Raw genomic sequence first — 21725 nt, forward strand, 5'->3', positions numbered from 1 at the left:
CTGGATTTTTTTGTTGTTATTCCGTCTCTCATTGTTCAAGTAAACCGGTCAAATATCTCTATTACTGTTGACAACTCCACTATCCAACCAACAGACCAGGTTCGCTGCCTTGGTGTCACCCTTGACTCTGCTATCTCCTTCATCCCTCACATCCAGTCCCACACCAAATCCTGCCGCCTTCACCTGAAAAACATCTCCCGAACCCCCTCATTCTTCACACAAGAAACAACCAAGTTACTAATCCACTCCCTTATCCCGCCTGGATTATTGCAACTCCCTGCTAACCAGTCTCCCCCTCTCCCGCCTTTCAATGCTTCAATCCATCCTCAACACTGCAGCTAGATTATTTTTTTCTCTGCCGCCGTTCCTCATCCACTGCTCCACTATGCCAATCACTTCATTGGTTCCCCATACCCTTCAGAATCAAATTTAAACTTCTGACCCCTGACCTATAGAGCCCTCAACAACTCTGCGCCCCCTTATATCTCTATCCTCCTATCAAAATACACCCCTAACCGCCCTCTCCCCTTCTCTCACGACCTGCGGCTATCTTCTACTGTTGTTACCTCTTCCCACTCCCATATTCAGGATTTCACCCATACCTCCTGTGGAATTCCCTTCCTCGTTCCATCAGACTACCTGGTACGCAACTTTCAAAACCTCGCTGAAAACCCACCTCTTCCGAGAAACATACAGCATTTCTTCCCAGTACCCTCAACCATCATCATAATCAAGTCATCTTAATAATCAACAGCTTCAACATACCATTGGAACCAGATCAACTCAGCCCAATCCAAGCAGTCCTCTCATATTGTCTCACTTCCCCCTAAACCACTGACTAGATTGCAAGCTCACAAGAGAAGGGCCCTCTTCCCCTTTGTACCAGTTTGTTATTGTGTGTGTTTCTTAATTGTTCTACTGACTGTAACAGCGCTGTGGAATCTGCTGTCGCTTTATAAATAAATGTAATGTAATATAAACTGAGATATTTTGTTTTAAAAAATATATGGTTTATTGGGAGGTGTGCCTTTTTTGACATCTGGTCAATCTGCACCCATGTCCTATTTCAGACACCTTTGAACCCGGCCAATTAAATTCCAATAATCAAATGGTATTTCAAATGCTAGTATTTTAACTCTTTCAAAGCCAGGATTTTTTTAGAATATACAGTGTTCATTTTGGACTTGCTGAGAAAAATAAACTTAATTTTTTTATATTTTGTTGGAACTGGGTGGTGACAATGTTACCACATTTTAAACCGTTACACACTATTTTTATTATGTGTTTTACTAAACACGTTGTGATTAGTAAGCTATTTATCACATTAAGCCCCCCTACATCATACTGTGCCCCCCGTGTGCCCCTCCAATTGATATGCTGTCTTTTTGTAATAGATGCAGAGGAGAGAGAGAGACGCCGAAAGGTCGCTGAAGAATAAGTTTTCAGCAACCGTTCGGCGAGGCCTCTGCCTTGGTCGAGGTGCCGGCATTTCATGCTGAGTGCCGGTAAATGACGTCATATTCCGGCACTCAACAGTGAAGCCGCGCACACCGCGGCAGAACAAGGAGACGGAGGCCTAGTGATCCCACCGCTGGACTTCTACAAGGTAAGTGAACTTCAAAGGGGGGAGGGTAGAAAGCGAGGAGGGGGTAGATAGGGAGTGAAAAAAGGTAGATAGGGAGGGAGAGGGGGTAGACAGGGTAGATAGGGAGGGAGAGGGGATAAATACGGTAGATAGGGAGGGAGAGGGGGTAGATAGGGAGGGGGGATAAATAGGGAGAAGGGAGGGAGAGGTGGTAAATAGGGAGAAGGGGTAAATAGGGAGAAGGGAGGGAGAAGGGATAGATAGGGAGAAAGGAGGGTGGCAAGAATATTGAAATAAAGAGTCAGACTGAGACAGAGAATGAATGGATTAATGTGTGGATGCATTAATGAATATGTGTAAATAATTTGTGTGAAAGAATAAATGATTGTGTGGATGAAAGTGAATTAGTGAGCGTCTGTAAAAATGTTTATGTTTATCATAGGTGTATTACTGATTTGTCAAAAAAGCAAAGATGGTATAAGCAGGGTGTTTAAGCACTGGGGACAAAGATGGCACAGATAGCGTGTTTATGGGACAAAGATGACGCATGCTGGGCTGTTTGGCGACAAAGATGGCATGTCCTATGTATGTGTAATTTGGGTGCTGGTCAGGTTCTATGTGGGCAATGTGGACGCCAGGGTTGGCTTTGGGGTGTGCGACCTGCGATCTATGCCTGTAATTTAGGGGGTTTTATCTATACCTTTATATGTAATTTCCAATCGATATATAGCTGCAAACTGGGTTTTGTGTTATTCTGTTGATCTGTATCTGCTATGTTTCCATACATTATTTATGTTTACCTGCAAATATAGGATTTGTATGTCTTATTCAGTTGATCAATACCTGGAGTGCTCTTTCCATGTGTTGTTTATTTGATCTATACCTTAAGTGCTGAGTTTACATGTGATTTCTAGTTGATCTATGCCTGCAATGCTGGGTTTGTGCGTTTGTTGGTTTATACCTGCAATGCTATGTTTCCATCCGTTATTTATGTATACCTGCAAATACAAGTTTTTTTTCATATTCAGTTGCATGTGCTGTTTCCATGTGCTGCTTATTTGATCTATACCTGAACTACAGTGTGTAAGTTAAAGAACGGTATGGTTTAGGGAATGAGGGGACAAAGGGACTCTGGGGATGATTACAGGGGAGAGGACCTCTCAATGTCATGGTGTAGTCAGAAGAAGGTAAGACTGCACTGATCTTCCCCTGATCTGCAGTCAGTGTGGCAAATACTTTTTTTTTGATGTGGGGATTGCATGCTTGGGTAGAGTCCAATATTTTCACTATAAAATATATTGGCAACATGGTCTAATATTTATATATATATATATATATATATATATATATATATATATATATATATATATATATATATATATATATATATATTGACAGCAGGGGCTTATATTTATATATATCAGCAGCAGGGGCTAATATTAATATTTATTGGCAGCAGGGTCTACTATTTATTTCATATTGGCAGCAGGCAGCTGTTTTTTTGAAATCATATTTCAATCACAGTCTTTACTTCAAAGAGATAAGTACATAATATGTAGTTACAAAATGCACATCTAACACACATTTTATATATATTGTGAGGCAGGTCTCGGATCGCCCCTCGCCACGGACAAGGGACAAGTGCCCGTCTTCATTCACACCAGGCAAACAGCAGTAGGTTTGTGCAATCTGACGCAGGGTCAGGTTTATTGGAAAGGTTGCAAAGACAGAAAATATAACATCACAGCAACAAAAGAAAAACCTTGCCTGTCCGGCACTTACTATACAAAGGATGTCCCTCACTACCAGCTGGAGAGCTTCTCTCTGCCAACTTAACAATAATATGTCCAGCAACCTTTACTCACATGTCTCTCCCACAGGCTTTCTGTGTCCTCAGCCAGAGAGCTCCTGGCTTCCCTTTTATATCCACCCTCTCATTCACCTAAATTAATCACCTAGCAGGTGGAAGACTCAGGTGTTACCTCACATAGGAAAGGAATCTAGGAGAAACATACCTCCCTTCCACCACCAATCCTACATGAATGTCACTATATATATATATATACCGTATTTGCTCGATTATAAGACGAGGTTTTTTTCAGAACACTTGGTAGACAAATAAGAACAATATAAAAAAGTAGAAATCAGCTGAATAAAACATGTGCAAACCTGAGACATACATGCATATTTAACATTGTGGTTATAGCTCAAGGAGAACCACATGGAAACAGAAATGAACTGAAAAGCACGTGCAAACCCTGCATTGTGGGTATAGATCAAATGCAGGGGTGTAACTAGAAACCATAGGGCCCTGGTAAGAACCCCCCCAGGCCCCCTACTTCAACAGCTAGTCTGTGCCATCATTGCCCTGACTATTAGACTAAGATCCAGATCCCCCGCATCGCTGCAGGGGACCTGGATCCTCCTGTATGGTAACCTCAGCTGCTGCCGGCGTCTATCACCGAGCGCCGGGGAAAGTGCCTGCAGCAGCCGAGGTTGCATAAGCGTGTACCTTCCTGCTCCCGGGATAGCCCGCCCAATGTGGGGAAGCAGAGCCGGTTGGGGAGATTACTCCAGAAGCAGGACCGGAACCCGGCGGTACTGCGCTGTCCCAAAGCAGACCTCTTGAATTTTCTGGAGGAGGCGGGGCCTAGCGGGGTCACATAGCGTCATGCTGTAATCCCGTGGGAGCTGCAGCAAGCGCCTGCTGAGGCATCGTGGGTAGGTAAGTGTCTGGGTGGGTAAGTAAGTGTCTGTGTGGGTAGGTAAGTGTAAGTGTCTGGGTGGGTAGGTAAGTGTAAGTGTCTCAGTAAGTGTCTGGGTGGGTAGGTAAGTGTCTGGGTGGGTAGGGAAGTGTCTGGGTGGGTAGGGAAGTGTAAGTGTCTCAGTGGGTAGGTAAGAGTCTGGGTGGGTAGGTAAGTGTAAGTGCCTGGGTGGGTAGGTAAGTGTAAGTGTCTCAGTAAGTGTCTCAGTGGGTAGGTAAGTGTCTGGGTGGGTAGGTAAGTGTCTGGGTAAGTAGGGAAGTGTCTGGGTAGGTAGGGAAGTGTAAGTGTCTCAGTGGGTAGGTAAGTGTCTGGGTGGGTATATTAGTGTCTGAGTATGTAAGTGTCCCCCTATATGCCACTCTGTCCCATGATATGCCTTTTAACCCCCTATATGCCAGAGTGGCATATTGGGGGTTAAAAGGCATATCATGGGACAGAGTGGCATATAGGAGGGTATAAGGCATGCCTGGGGGCAGATGTGCATAACTGGAGGGCAGGTTGGTAAATAAAAGGAAATTAAAAACAAACAAATAGTTTACATGAATTATTATTTATTTACTAGTAAAACTTTTTTCCTATGGGGTCGTCTTATAATCAGGCTTTTTCTTTTTTTCCTAAATTAATATTCAGATTTTGGGGGGTCGTCTTATAATCGGGGTCGTCTTATAATCGAGCAAATACGGTGTATATATATATATATATATATATATATATAGTGTATATGTACCGTTTTATAATTGGCCCCCCTACTTCGATCCCTGGCCCCCCATGTGCCCCCCTAACTATGAAATATGGAGATGCCACTGATATAGGGGTGTAAGGCATTTTTGGAGGCATTGGCATATAGGGGGTTAAAAGGCATTCCTGGAGGCAGAGTGGCATATAGGGGGTTAAAGGCATATCAGGGAGGCAGAGTGCCATATAGGGGGTATAAGGCATTTCTGAGGGCAGAGTGGCAAGCCTGGGAGCAGATATTCATAACAGGTTGGCAAATAAAAGGAAATAAAAACAAAATTCTGATTCCAGCTTGCCCCACGACGTTCCTGATTTCTGGTTCCCTGACCTCGACTTGTTCTAACACGTTCCTGATTCCTGGCATCCTGAACTCGGCTTGTTTACGACTATCCTGTACTCGAACTCTCTGATCTCTGTCTGTTGGACTGTGCTCTTGCTGTTCTACCTGACAATGGTGCCTACCTATACGCTGAGTGTGACATCGGGTATGTATAAGGTGTGCGTGTGGGTAAAAGAACTCGACCGCGAGATAAACTATATGGGGCTGAGTTTTATATCATGATCTTTTTGTTAAAACTTATGCTCCTTTGCAATAACCTCATTCCTCTACTTTACTAAATACTTTTATCTCAATATCCTTGTGGAGAAGGGGTCTCCAGAACCGTACTCAATACTGCAAGTGAGGTCTGACCAGAGATCTGCCTTCTTTCTGTTAGTAATACAACCTAGCACCTGCTTGCTTTTTCTTAGGCTTTCTTGCCTTCATTAACCATTTAACTTATTCTAGCAGGAATGTTTAAGCTGCTGGAAGACCTTTCACAACATCTCTTATAAATATATTAAAAAGTATAGGTCCCACTACTGATTAACTACACCCTTCTGTCTCCTGTCACTGAACCATAACCTTATCCAGTTAACTGGTACAATTTATTTATGGGTCGTTTGTGAGGGACAGTATCAAATGCCTGAAATCTTGATATTCTATGTTTATTGCTCCTCCCTGGTCTATCATTTTAGTTACCCAGTCAACAAATTAAATTAGAGTAGTTTAACAATATTCCCCTGCACTAAACCAGTGCGCAGAGGGAGAGTTAGTTTGGATGACTTATTGGTCCATAGTTAGCAAGGTTTTGTGGGAAAAAGCCTATTAGGAGCAGCAGTCTGGACTCTCCCTTCCTCAGAAGCCAGCACCACTGGGCCTCTGCCAAATGACAGCATGTAACGGTGCTCACTGTAAGCGCCAGGATAGTGTCACACCCTGACACGCACCAGACATTAGAGAGCGTTAGCAGGGTCTTTCCTGCCTGTGCTGGCTGATTGCAATTATTGCTATCTACGTGCAGGACTATGGAGCCTGTTTACTGATCACATTGTGGTCAGCACGTACACATCATGAGGAAAAGAAGGAGAAAAATAGTTTCTCTCAACACAAAATTAAAAATAAAATGAACATGTATATAAAACATGCTAATATAAAAAAGGTGTTATGGAGCATGAAGTGTTATGTTAAGTTCCCACCTGGGCATCAGTGAAGGATTTAAATTTAGTGTTTCACCATTACTGAACATAGTCAGTGAATAGAGAACACAAATTCCTAGAAAGAAAAATGTCTTAAAAGTAAATAACACAATTGAGACCAACATAAAAAGAGTAAATTGACTGGCATTACTATAAACTGTCCAGGCAAAAACCCTGTGTTAATGAAGATGCCTTGATAATGTAGTAAGTTGTGTATACACCCATAGGTACCTACACTTACCAAGAACCATGATATATACAGCTTTTTTATTTCACAATACTATGTGTCTACAGCTTGTATAAGGTAAGAGTACAAATTTATGTTACATTACCGAAAAATGCATTCTAACACAAATGAAAAATCTATCCCTGGTTAAAAGAGAGTGAGAGAGCCTAGATTAATAGATTTGGTGTATTTGCTAAAAGCTGACTTGTCCCAATAACCACCACTATAGAAGTTTTATCCCTGGGCATTCACTTATGAACCTAAACGACTAACACTCATTTTCTCCAGGATATGTAACCACCTTAAGACTCCAGTGAATCCCACTGCAGTGCATGAAACTTTTAATCAAGCTGCACAACTACCACTCCAAGCAGTCACTACAGACTAGAGAACTCAGTCATGGATTAACAGTTTTTTTTCTAGAATACCATCATGTATACAAAGAACCAAAGGTACCAGGCAAGCGAGAATTAAGAATCTGTTGTGAGGTCCTCCAGTTGTCGGAAAAAAGGAAGCCAATTAATTGTTCTCCAGTATGGTTGACAGTAACTGTGACCAGTATTAACATTTAAAAGGAGTGCAACGTTGTTGTTGTTATACAATCAAAAGCATATTTATTCCAAATTAACAATGCAGAGGTACTGCTGGAGGCTTAAACTATACAGGAAATAGTCTATAAACAAATATAGAAAGAAAAGGGGTTGAAAGAAAATGCTTTGATTTTGGGTATTTTAATGAGAGCATGTGCAGAGTCGTTTCTAAGACTCCCTTCAGAGCCTCAGATCTTTGCCAAATCCCCCATGTCTTCCTACACAGTATAAACTGTCTGCAATTGTATACGACATATAACATTATCTACTTAAAAGTAGCCCACTGGCATTGAGTATATCATCACTGTTTTAACAACTCTTCTTACAAGGTAATACATACACATAATATGCATCATGAATTTGTTTTCACAATTGCATACATACATCTAAAAACATCAATCACTTGACCCACTCTCATCCCTCCCTTGAGCCCCTTGTCCTCTCTCTTTATTCAGGTTGTTTATAAAATCCCCCAGTGATCCTCTAGCTCTAGGACCTCTCCACATAGTTTCATACAGCTGCTCATGATCAGCTTTCCACTGGCGAAATATAGAAGAGCTCAGATTTGGATTATCCAGGATCAGATTCAGTGCATCAAGTTCCAAGAGTTTGGCCTGCACAAGATAAGCATACGTTAATATATATAAAGATTAACATAAATAAGCTAAAACTGTTAGACCCACCCTCTGAAATTTTTTGTATTTTTGTATTTTTCTGCAGCTATCTTGGAAGTAAGCATACAGTGCTTGCACAGTGGTAGGCCGGGGATGTGTTCAGACTATTTTTTTCACACTGGCTGGTTAAAAGATGCATTGAAATGTCAAACTCACCTTGAGAGTGCTTTGCAGTACCCGTAATGTGTGAGCTTTATGGTTTATGTCTGGATTTTTGTTTCTACGGATAAAGGACTTTCGGTATTCATCTCGCGTCAGAGTGGTCTTTGTACCAATGAGTGATACTCCACCTTGCTGTAAACAGGATATCATGAGTTTTAATTCATCACCTGTGAAAACAAGAAGGTGAATGCCTAAGATTGAGCAAAAATACAGACAAATACAGCAACCATATATTATTTATCAAGTCAAACGAGAGCAAAACAATGTAACTTTAAGATCTTGACACATGAGGGGGGAAAACTTCAAAAGTCAAATATTACATTACATGGTATATGGTTCATATAGTAACAAGTGTGTCAAGTTGTTTGTACTATGATTTAATCATTTCCAAGCTTCCTGTTCTGCAGAGTGTTTTATATTAAACACCCTGCAGAGCTGCTGGACCACCACTATCTAGGTTCACCCTGAAACCCACAACAAGGGGAGAATGCACTTAGTAACACAGAGGGTACACTCGCCCATGGCAGTTAAAATGGTTGTGTTGCTTGCTCTGTGGAGAACAGCATCTATCTGGTGACTGAACAAGCTAACCCTTATTCTAGGAGGCTGTTGGCACACTAAAGTGTGTCATTAATTAGGGAGTCCTGACAGATTACAAAATTATTCACACCGATGATAGATGTACCTCTCAACTGATTAATATGGGGTTGGGTATTTCCAGTAAGGAAACCAAAAGATCAATGGTAACCTATCCTTCAAGCATGTTATATCACTGAAAATGTCTTGAGACATCTTTATTTTCAGCATTCATGCATTATGGAGAGACGTTCACTGACCATCTGAATCAGCCCCTTTCACATCTGTCCATGCTCCTGTTGATACATCCTCTGCTTGAGATGCGAAGGGTTTGTCAGTCTTTGCATTCTTAGTCGGCGACTGAGCCATTTGTTTCATCCCCAGACTCATAGGTGAAGGAGGGATTAGCGATTGATGTGGCTAAAAAAAAAAAAAAAAACACTTTAAAAAATGAATATGGAAGACAAAAGAGACGAATGGTAAGTACTCGTTACCGCGTGCTCACCGATTCTTGTATTTTAGACTGATCATCATCCTGTTCTTCTGCCTCTGTCTCACTATAACATTCTGAAAAGAGAACTTTAGTAACTAAAAAGTAAAACAATAAAGCTTATCTATTCAGTTCACTTCCCTTATTGTACTCCTCACCCCCCTCTTCTAAATAGGGTTTTATACATACTTTCCTCTTGTTTGGCACTTAGTGTAACTTTGTGTTTCTGAAGTGTTTTTATCAAACACGTCACCCACCTGCAATAACAGAGAGAAAATAAATTATATAGCGTTTTGTTTACTTAACACAGAAGTGTTTCAGAAAAATAGAGAAATAGCCAACAGCAAAAACATGGCTACATCGGTTAATAAACGGTGGATAAAGTTCCTTTACTTGGTCTAATACATAAGGGGACCTGCTGATGGCATAATCATGTATCAACCAAATTTCGGAGGGAAAAAAAACCTTACTTATTCATGTCATCCAGACTGTCTGCAGCAAACACAAATGGTTTGTATGTGGCATGCCTTAGCTGGAACTCACTGAGGAGAGAAACACAAGAGTATTATTATAAGCATATCTTTCACTCAGTACCAGTTATCTCAATAGCCTCCCTCCAGACTCACTACTTCTTTTTGGGCTTGGCCTCCCATGTGCTTTCGAGTTTATACGAGGAAACAGTAAGCAGTCCCAAAGCCTTCTCATCCTGTAATGAATAAATAAATGTATGAAGTGGCACGTATGACATTTACCAGCAACATGCACTGCTAGTATTCCCTCGAAATAAACAGAGTTTCTTTAACAGGTGCTTCAACTTATTATAATTATCAATTGACTATTGAACTAAGTACAATAAAAGTAGTTTGGTCATCTCTACTCCTTGTACAGGTTATGCCCACTGCTGCCCCCTTAACGCATTAAGGACAAAAGGTATTTTACACAATTTTACTCTCTGCAACACGGGTGGAGTTTGGTAACTTATGGAATGGCAGTCTGTGCACATGGAGACAACGCACTGTTTCACCTAACACTAGCTAGCAAAGCACACAACACTAGGTACACTACTGACTACAAAGCTATCATACAACAAAAAGAAAAAACCTTGTGGTAGTGCCCCTTTAAGTATACGTTGACCTTGGGAAGACACTTAGATTATTATTCTACCCACCTGTGGACCATTGTACCAGTATAGGCGTTCTCCTTTCAAGACACACCAGCAGCGTTTCCATTTTTGGGACATGAAACCAGCATTTTCTTTCCTCTTCCACAGCCAGCCATCGCAGTCTGGGACCCCCAAGTCCCGGCAGGACACACGTCGGCGACTCAGCTTTGTCACAACACCTTGGAACAGGAAGGAAAAAGGGAAACTGATCATACACATCAAAGAGTGAACAGTAAATGTGGTATATAAATGAGGAAGGTTAAGGACCTTGAAAGAAAGAATTATGTGAATAGAACCAGTCTGTCCACACAATGGACATTGCAAGTAATCACCTTTCTGATAACGGGGAGACCCAGTTGATTTCTGCAACAATAAAAATGAAAAAAATCCAATGAAGTAGTATCTGCCCTTTTGCCCCTCCTTGAAATGTTGTACTTGAAATGTTGTACAGAAATAAATACAACGCAGTGAAAGAAGAAATTAGAGCTAAGTGTTAAGGTGTCCATTCTGATATATGGACTAGTGCAGAAGTGTTATATATAGATAATAAATATTTACATATATCATTTATAATATTACCAATTTAGTTTGGACCCCTTTGCCAATCTTCACAGTTTCAGGGCTTTTAGTATGACTGACTTCCACTGCTGGCTCTACACTCCTAGAATGACCTGTAATGGAAAAAAATATGACTTAACCATCAGTCTTAAATACAGTTAAATAAACTGTTCCTACCTGTGAATATAATTAAACAATACTAATTGTAATGGTAAGTAATCCTTTCAGGATATGTTAATTTGAGAACACAATAATTTGATGGGACATTAGAACTATTTGGCCCATTTAGTATACCAATTTTTCCCGCTTTAAAGTCTCAAACCTTAAATCAGTGTTCGGTCTTGTCCTAGATGCAGTATAAGCATACGTCTTATCCCATGTACATTTAAATTCCCTGTCTGTGTTAACTCCTACCACTTCTGCTGAGAGGATGTTGCACTTATCTTCCATCCTCACAGTTAAATAACTTACATTACAGCTAAGCATCTGAACCATCTTATTTTGAGATATGAAGTATTGTTATGTGTTGATAATAGAAACTGAGGACCTCAGGAATAACCACACACATAAAATAAGACATGCGGCTGTTTCTTACCTTCTCCAACGTCAAGTTCTTTTTGCAGAGAACCAGGATTTGTGCCACTGAGCAGATTACTGTCAGACACTGACTGCCTCAGGACTACAGGAGCTGGAGATGAAGAGGAGGAACTACCAGAAAGAGTGAGAGAGTCATTATGTTCTATTGAGAAAGCATGAATGCAAAAGCAATGTATAGCAGGGTAATTGTGTGAAGATAATATTAAAATTTACTATATGCCTTACCTAGCTGTTGGTGAAGTAACTGAACCACTTCGTGGACGTGAGGAGTGTTGGGAATTCTGAGAACAAGAAGGCAGCATTAATCAACAATTAACCTAGAGGTAAAAATTGATGTATAGGGAACAGTAAGCGATTGTGGTGGCTAAGTGGAGACAGAACAATAATGTAAAATTATTAAATAATAGACACACAGAAGCAGCAAGGGTTGCATCAAAATGCAGTGCTCAAATACAACATCTTTTGATTTAATTTGTGTTGTTTGAAAAGTAAATTTTGCACACACAAAGCACAGACAAGAAACAAAAATAGTTGCTATCTTGCGGGGCTTGCAATCCAACTAGGTTGACGCGGAAAGACTTACACATGCTGGCGGAGCAGTAGTAGGCAGTGCTGGCTAAAACTTTTGAAAAAATGAAACATTAGGGATGTTTAGTTGAAGTACAGATCCAGAAGATATGGTGCATGGAGACTATAAGAAGGAAGACAAACAATAAGGAGCACAAAAAGACAATGCAAACAGATATGCAAAAGGAAAAGAGGGAAAGGCCTGATTTTTGCAAAATTCAAGGCAGTGGATTTAGTTTATTAGGGGACAATACAATTCATCTGTTATTTGTAAGTTGTTTTATTATTATTATTATTACCAGTCTAGTCATTTTCACAGTGTATGTTAATTGTGCAATGCAAATCAGTGAATCTAGTGTTGTCATGTTAAAGATGATGTATGATGAATCCATGAAAGTCCCTAATAAACTACAAACAAAGCTGGGTGTAAGAACGTCTCTTGGTAAAAACTGTATGTCTGTAAGGAGAATGGATGTGTATTTATACAAGTCTAAAGTTATTTGGCACAGTCAATTTGATTGTTTTATGTCAATTTGCTTCCTTTCAAGCTGGGTGCTGAGCAGTACATGTATAGTAAGATTGGAAATGGTTTTGATATAAGCCAAGACCTGGGTTAATAAGTGGCCAATAGAAATAGAGCAGGCGAGGGGGATGAACAATGCCAAGATAGGTGTCAGTAATGTAACGCCTGCATGTTTACTCACAGTTAAATACTGGGTTTCCACAATGGAGTGTAACGTAACGTCTTGCTCCTTTTCAGTAGAGGAATCAGACAGATTTGTACAGATGGGCTGTGGATGGCTGGAGGAAGGCTGGCTGGATATACTGTGTAGCTGAAGATGATCACACACAGAGGTTTGCGTTTCTGGCAAGGAGGAAGAACCAAGGAGCGCTCGACTGACTGTAGAAATGTTTACTGGAATTGTATTTCCAGCACTAGGTGTTTGTAGTAGGTTAGAAACCTCAAAATCTGTGGGTGTAGAGGGTGTACTCCTTGTTGTAAATGAGGAAAAGCTTCTAATTTTTATATTAAGACTGGTGGATCTGCGTTTTGTTGGTGAAGTTGCCACTGTGTCTCCATATGACAAAGTGTGGCCTGTGTACGTTTGCTGAGGAGTGGTGTCAGTGTGAATTTTCTTGGAGGCTGTGGTAACTGGTGATTGCAAGGGAGACTGGACAGATACTTTCTTTAGGACAAGAGTCACACAATCTGAATTTTCCACTAGTTTCTGTGCTAAGTTTTGTCGAGTCCAGCCAACCTAAGCAAAAACACACAACATTAGCATGACAACAGAGGCTGTCGTAAACACACAAACCACAAATCTACTTGACCTTGAAGGTCAAAGTCTCACTACTAAATGCAGACCAAAGGAGGTAACCAGATACATTAACGGAACTGTATGCTAAAGGCTGTTTCCATCCATATAGCTCTATATTATATGTCCCCCCCAAAAATATAACTATACATTTTTTACTACAGGTCTGAGTCTGGGCATGGATGTGTGATGTTGCCCTCATGACCTGCTATAATTAAAAATGCAATGCAGTGGTGTTATCTATATCATAGAGTTATGTCAGAGCGTTAATAATTCTCTAATGAGTAAGAGAACTAAAATGAGACGTGATGCCCACCTTCCATTCTCACCATAGAATTCACTCAGTCAATACTTACCACTATCTGATCGTTCACTTTAATTATTTCATCTCCTGTAAGGATTTTGTCACAGCGCCCAGCCGGGGACTGGAATGAAACGGGGGGGGGAGGGGGAAACGTACATAAAGAACAAGTTTGTGCTCAATTTATAGGAGTGGGGGGGGTGCAGGTGGATGAAGAAGAAAAAAATTAATACAAAAAAAAACAAAAAACACACACATAAGAGATCAGGCTTATAAAATGAAGCATTACAAAGGAAAAATGAGAATAGACCCAGGAGAGCAGACAAGAAAAGGAAGAATGCTGAAAGTAGGTGAGAAAATAAAAAAGGGGTTTTTACCTTCTCATTTACAGCTTTCTTATCTAGTACTACTTTAAGCTTTAAAAGAAGATCAGCCAGCAGTACTTCAATGGGTCCACATAACAAGGATGTCAAGTGGTCACTAAACAAAATTATGGATGGTGCACTGTTCTTTTTAGAATTAAGGTTTACGTGCAACAAACCCAGCTGCCCCTCACACAAGAACTGAGAGGCTTCTGAATAGTACATTCATGGATGAAGGATAAATTGAGTATGTTTGATGACATAGAAGGCAGATAAGAACCAGACTGAATCCCTATCAGTCCTTGGTCTGGTCCCATAGTGAGGATAGCTTTATGCCTATCCCATGCACATTTAGATTCCCTCACTTTAATTGTAGACTATGACCTCTTGTTCCAAATTCCTCTTCCTTTCTAATAAGCCTCCCCTCCTGTGCTTCGTTTAAGTGTGTAAATTGTTCTATTTTAGCCCCTCTCTCTTCTTTCCAAGCTATACACATTATGTTTATAGTATAGTAGGCCTCTTCTGAACTGTCTTCAATGTGCAAATATCTTTCTGCAGAGGGACTCTCTAGAACTGTACACAATACTCTAGGTAATGTCTGATCAGATCTGTAAAGTGGCATACCCACCTCCCTGTTTCTGCTAATAAAGCCTCTCGCTATACAACCCAGCACTCTCTAGTACCTTTAAGTCAGCAGAAATTGTATCTCATGCAAAAAGGCATACCTTTTTGTAATGTCACCAAGATATGATAAAAAGTACACGTCCCAAAATTGATCACCGAGGTACCCCACTAGTAAAAAGTCCTTCCACCGAATATATAACATTAACTAAATCCTTCTACCTCCTGTCACTCAGCCATTTTGACATCCAAACCCAAAGACTACAACATATAACCATTATACAATAAGAGAATGATGTTCCTCTATCTAGTCAAAGAAAAACATCCTCATGCTGAAGGTTACACCAACCTGTCTAATGTATATATTATCTAAAGGAACATTTCCTGGTGAAAAAAAATATTCTGAAAGGCTGTACTTTAAAGAAGGTTTCTGACTCTCCAAAATACAAAGAAAAATCCAAGCATTGGGATTATAGAATAGAGTGCTTATTCTTTAACAAAGATGACTAAAAAGATGATAGGAAACCACCCAAATTCATGTTGCAAGGGAACTCCAAATGAATGCTGAAGATGTTGCACAACACTTTCAATTTTGCAATCTATTCACATGATCCTTTCAAGTATTTACAACATCAAACGATGACTGCTCTGGTGAGGTTTTCTTTTGCATGTGCAGTGTCATACAATATTAATGATTTAACTAGTTACATCAATGACCTACACAGCTCAGGTCCAATAATGTCTACCAATGAAGCAGGATAAAACTTGTGATTCAGAGAAAAACCAATGGAGCCCAGATTCCCCAACCCCTTGCTCTTACAGACATGCAGTAAAAGAACAGGCTGTTTCTCACCCAAAAACATATTTAAGTCAAAATAGCTACTGGTAGTATTGGGTAGTGGTAGAAGAAAGATTATTTTTTAATTTTTATTTATTTATTTTTTTTAATACAAAGTACAAACATGGATATCACAGTGAGTCTTTTTTACTGTATTACTTGTTTTGTATTATATTTATTGTTTTGTGATTATTTTTTAATTTATGTAGAGGGTGGACAAGACAAATTAAAAACCACAGGCAGTGGAGTTGGGTCATAAAGTCTGGGCACAAATTAAAAAGAATTAGTATGAAATTAGTAGCATCTAGCTGGGCAAGTGTTTATCGTTACGGGTAGTTTTCAAGATGCATGAGTTACCTCTGCTTCTGTCTCACAAATGAAATGTTGTCCAGATGACGTGGATTTAATGTCAATGCCCTGTAGAGCAAAACAGGTTTATATCAAACACCATTAAAACACAAATTTGGCTACTGCTAACTCACACTGCCATACTCCTTTTCACACCCAGTAATACGCCCATGCCAAACAGATTCCCAGTCACCTTTTGGCTTGCCCATTCCTACCAGTTTGTAGTCTGGTGTCTCAGGGTGTATTTGTACAAGTTCAAGAGTTGCAGTCTGGTTAAGAAGGCTATCAGGACTAAAGCTTAGAATGCTCTTGCATATTCCACAAATATTCTGACACTGTAATTAGAAAATAGATACATATGATCTCAAAAAATAACATTTTACAGGAAATACAATATTACTTAGTCTAGCAAGAGAAAGGGAAGATAACTTGACACAAAACATATTTTTCAGGTACTGGTACAGCACTGAAACACAAATGATACTGTAATGTTTGAAAATAATTTTAAGAAGACGTTTACAAGACAGCAACAGATGCTAGGAACTCACAATCAGCAAAATCCTGTTCTCGATCCTCGGGTTAGACCAGTCCTGTAAGAAAGATGTACAATATAATTATATATATATATAATGACTAGATTACTTTGCACCTCAATATTAGTAACTGAAACAGACAGTTGGATACAATGTCCCCTAAAAGGTTACTGTTTATTATACTGTGTATATAAGTATACAGAATGTGGGCATGCCTTTTTTTACTCGCATAACCCCTAAACAAATGTTAACCCATATTCTTTTCATTCCAATGTCATTAAGTGCTTAATAAGGTAATGTAAAATATTTTTTTTCCCGAGAGAAGGGGATTACTTGAGGAAAAGTGTGCCTTTTCAGCCTCAGCTGCATGAAATGGGTAACAGACTAGAACGACAAACATTCTAGCTCTCTATACCTCAAGGAAAATGTTAGTTTTCGTTTGTCTCTCCAACCCCGTGGTAGCAGAATTAGGAGTAGCTTCTTGTTTAGAACCCAGGCTGTATTGTAAGTATGCTGCGTGTAACTGCTTTAAACTTGAACTTGTTTTGCTGATCATGTTTTATGTAACCAGATCCTGAAGTGTAAAAATAAACTACCATTGCAAAACACACAGAGTTCCAAACAGTATTTTGGCACACGGATATTAAAGGCCAGCACAGTTGTAATCATGGACAAAACACACATCAGGTAGTTAAAACACCACTAAGCAGGAATATCAAACTCAACTTTTAATAAGATGCAGCATCATAGACACAACTATTCTGCCTTCTCCCAGGTACCTCCCAGGTATCTTATGGAAAAACCCTTTGTACATGCACGTTTTCTCAATATGCCACCAGAGGCAGCTTTAGAGATTAAAGTCACAGATCTACAGCTATACACAAAAAGAGAGGTTGGAATGCAGCACTCAGTAGTGAAATGGTGCACGAGCCAGGGCATCACCAAGTCCCTCAATAAATCCAAAACAAAGAAGCAGAGGCTCAGCACTTCAAATGATAAGGTGAGTTTATTTCACACAGGCAACGTTTCGATGCACAGGTCTTTCTCAAGCCTTGAGAAAGACCTGTGCGTCGAAACGTTGCCTGTGTGAAATAAACTCACCTTATCATTTGAAGTGCTGAGCCTCTGCTTCTTTGTTTTAGATCTACAGCTATGTCTAAAGGATCAACCCTTGATGAAATCTTTGTGGTCCACCACAGACTTGCTTGCATACAAACCTCATGCAAGTTATCAGCTAGTTCCATGCACAAAGCGATTATATCTCGACTCGCAGAGTAATCATTCAGCCGTGCAAACAGATATCTGTGGGTTAAAAAACAGTGTATTTAAATATAGACAAACATGCTGATGGCAGCCACATAAAGATAAGATGGGCAAATATAATTTAAGGGTTTTTTGCAAGACCTTACTGTAAAAAAAAAATATTATGTGTATTTAATTTGACAGAAATGTGAACATAAGAATGCACAAGCCTTGAAGATGTGCTGGGCTAGGTTCTATAGTGAATTTTAAGACCACTTAGTCCACTTTTGTCATACAATTACTTATTTCATATAGAAGAATACTTGATGTTTCTATACTAGGACTAGCGTCTAAAAGATATTTCCTTCCTTGTTAATATACAAAATATGTATTATCAATAATCTACAGAAAATATAAAAAAATATTGTAAAATGCGGCTATCAAAAGTTGCAGAATTTGTACAGTGAACAACCTGTTGAGCCAGGAGAAAAGGCTCCGTGCTGCAGACACAATGTCAATGATGCAGACCAGCTGTTTTGGAGTAGGGGAGATTGCAGTGGATGGGGAGTGCATGGAGGTCTTTCTCAGGCCAAGGATGTGTGAACACAACGACTGAGACACGCAACATAACTTCTCAGTCAGACTACGCAGGTTTTCCGAGTGCAGCTCATAGTGCTGGAGAGAGACAAATGAGATTGAGGCATATGAACAAACAGGCTAAGAAATCAAGAGAGAAGACTGTTTAAGATATCTGTGTGTAGAATGCAGTAGAAACTGCCAGAATGAGTATGGAGCATACAGGTAGCATAAGTATGATGGTCAGACGTGGAAAAGGGACAGAGAAGGACGTTTTTCAAAATATCTAGTTAATAGGCCAAAGGCATCTTCTGCAAGCCATGGAGCTGGTTAACTAGGGAAAGAGAGTCAATGCATAGAGGAGGGCCTGATGAATCTATCCATGCATTTGTAATGGGTGGAAACATGAATTTAAATGAGATTATAATACATCAATATGCCTTGAAATGTGTATAATGACTGAAGTGCCCTTTTAACTAATATGTTTTTACTTTGCTACTAACCAACCAAAAATATCTCAAGCAGTAAAGCAGTATTTGCTTCCTGTGGTATTGTCAACGACATATTCGCAAAAGAGCATCTCAGAGTCAGACTACTGTTTACTTGAAAGTACCCTCAAAAGGAAGATTCCTGTGCACATGGAGATTTATAGAGAATTAAAGTGGAGTACAAGTAAGTAGTGGTTTCTGAGAATCTATGAAACAAAGCAGCATCACTAATATTTTTAGAAAAAAAAGGAGGATTAAAATCAAACAGATATCACAGGTATTTTAGGCAAAAAGGGCCCTGTTCAATATTAATAAATTGAATGCCCCACATGATATGATAGTGTCATTGTACACCTTTTCATTAATTGATCTACTTTTTTGGTTACATTTCCCTTAAAACCCATTGGCACTACCACAGTTTAAAAAGATACATTTTGCCCTTGTGGTACATAATTTTATTCTTATGAGACTTTTTTTTGTAAATTGAGACTGCAGTATAACAATTCTAAGCTCATTTGAGCTCACCTGATGTTTCTGTATGTCACCTTGTTATGGTATATACTAATTGTTATGCCCTGTCCACCCTTTGTACAGTTCTGCAGAATATATATATATATATATATATATATATATATATATATATACATACACACACACACACTATACTATACTATATAATGCTATATAAGACAATAAATAATAATTGTTCAGCATTTATTCAGTAAAAATGGCTAGGATTTGGCTTCATTTATTTAGAGAACAGTTAAATCCAGATGTCTCCACTGGATAGCTCATACAATGTGTGGTCTCATCAACTATGATAAAACGTTTTTCATACTGCTACCTGTGCTAATAGCAGTCTCTCTAGACACACCTATAACAACTCATTTTGGGAGGTATACACAATGTTTCTAATGTCACACAATTATCCCACGCAAGATCATACACTGATGATTAATGGTGTTTAAAACACAAACCAAAAGCGAGGCCCTAAATCAGAACCAAGGAAAAAGAGGTTGGGAAATAGGCTACACGGCACTCTTCTCTCTCTTTCTCTCTAGTATCATCCCGAAATTCCTCTCTTACCAGGGCACACAGCTGCTCCACAGCCTCCAGAATAAGTTCCTGATGCCCAATGCTCCTCACCCCCAGGGCATCTAGGCGTTGGGGGGAAAGGCTGAGCAAATCATGCCCAGTCACATCCCACTCCTGAAATGGATATTGCTGGAGTGAGGTGTCCAAGCCTGGAAAAAAAAACAGAGGCGAAATATCATGTCACCTGGGAGCGATTTTATCTCTGGGGTCCTGTCATGGCTTCCCTGCAAATATTGCCTTGCGCCCATTTTCCTGTCACCCTGGTCTCTACCCTTGTCCCCTTTAATAGGTTTTAGTCACCGCCCACTTTGCAATGCTACAGGTCACCCGAAAGTTTAATAAAACATCCTATCGGCTGCTACTCTCCGCTCTGTCGCTCTCACCCCTCAGGTAGCCACATACGGTCTCCCGACTCCAGTCGGTCACAGGCTCCATCAAGGCACTTCCTGGATGTTCACCTGAGTGACGTTACACAGGTAAGTCGCAGGAAGGAAGTTGCGGCCAGGCTCCGCCTGTCAACACGCTGCATAAGTCGGTCTGGGCATGAAAGATTTCTGTGGCTCATTCCCTTCCCTCCCCAGTATACTTGTAAGCATACGAGATTGCTAAACATGTGTAGCATATAACCCTGAAAAATGTATTTTGTTTCCATACTTCATTCGTTGTAGTCACCATATGGGCCAATTGTGGACAGCCCCAGCCACTTTCCTAATACAATATTGTTACTATTATTTTTAATTTCTCAGCAGGGCTGACTGGTGCTGCGTGGTGAGTGTGTGAGTGAGGTATTTCGTTTTGTTTTTTTTTGGGGTGTTATATTGTTTGTATATTTTAAGTTTTATTTACATCTTTCATATCATTCATTTGCATAAGAAAATTATCTTTGGTGTTATTTGTCAAGACAGGAAATTGTTGGAAGCGCTGTATCCCATAATTATGATACAGCTTTAAGCTTTATTTGGTTAAACTTTATCTATATGAATATGTTTGTGTGTAATAAATATATATTATACACACACGTATACCTAGGAGAACTGTAGAACTAGAGCATGGACGATGACAGAGCCTTAATAAATGGGCTAAGAAAAATAACAAATATTATTTAGTACATTTTAGTTATAAAATCCCAGCAGATTTTACAGTGTTTTTATAAAGTTGGAGAATAAAAAATACCATTAAAATTAACAATACAATCAGTCAACAAAACATATACCTGTGCTGAAAAAGGGTAGCCTGCTCTACATGCCATAAGCTATATTATATTGTCGTTAAATTAATAGGGCCAAAACAGTTTAGCATCCACAGTTCCCTAACTAAAAATGATGTAAGAAGGTAGGAATCATCCTGCACATTTATTAAATTGTGAGTGCATTTACAAAATGTGTGGTGGGTAATATGTTAGTAGTATTTCGGTTGTTCAAAGATGTATGTGTCATCTTGTGAAGTTTCATGTGGTATTTGTTTCTGGTTTCCTTCTGCCAGGTTGACTTTAAAATAAATAAATAAATAAATAAAACATTTCACCTATTCTCTCCGTTACCTCATAAGAACCATGCCATTTTCCTAGGAACCTACTTTCAACAAAAGGGACAAGAACAAGCACTATATCACCAAGCTTAAATGTAAAAACTCAAGCACTCCTGTTGTAATTATGCCTCTGAGTTTCCTGGGCTTTCTTCATGTGTTCCTGTACTAATGGTACCTCATGTATATAGAAGGAACTTAGATGATCTGTTCTTTGTCTGGAAGGGTGATGAAGAATCTTTGTCTTTTTCAAGTTTTTGATTGGTCAGATGGCTT

At 39.6% G+C, this 21725-nt stretch overlaps 1 protein-coding gene across 1 annotated transcript; it reads right to left on the reverse strand.

Moving 5' to 3' along the window:
* Nucleotides 1–7226: 7226 nt before the first annotated feature.
* Nucleotides 7227–20443, reverse strand: CNKSR1 (connector enhancer of kinase suppressor of Ras 1). Its single transcript, XM_053454501.1, has 21 exons — nucleotides 20309–20443; nucleotides 19917–20074; nucleotides 18239–18441; nucleotides 17742–17826; nucleotides 16540–16581; nucleotides 16207–16326; nucleotides 16001–16060; nucleotides 13878–13946; nucleotides 12910–13464; nucleotides 11864–11919; nucleotides 11637–11749; nucleotides 11063–11154; nucleotides 10816–10846; nucleotides 10490–10662; nucleotides 9948–10027; nucleotides 9792–9863; nucleotides 9511–9578; nucleotides 9337–9398; nucleotides 9092–9251; nucleotides 8250–8422; nucleotides 7227–8033 (listed from the first exon to the last, which is right to left on the reverse strand). Exons 1-21 carry the CDS (start codon nucleotides 20358–20360, stop codon nucleotides 7815–7817), a joined length of 2643 nt encoding a protein of 880 aa, XP_053310476.1. The 5' UTR covers nucleotides 20361–20443; the 3' UTR covers nucleotides 7227–7814.
* Between the last annotated feature and the right edge of the window lie 1282 nt (nucleotides 20444–21725).

This window comes from Spea bombifrons, chromosome 2 (assembly GCF_027358695.1).
Source record: "Spea bombifrons isolate aSpeBom1 chromosome 2, aSpeBom1.2.pri, whole genome shotgun sequence".
NCBI classification, from domain to species: domain Eukaryota; kingdom Metazoa; phylum Chordata; class Amphibia; order Anura; family Pelobatidae; genus Spea; species Spea bombifrons.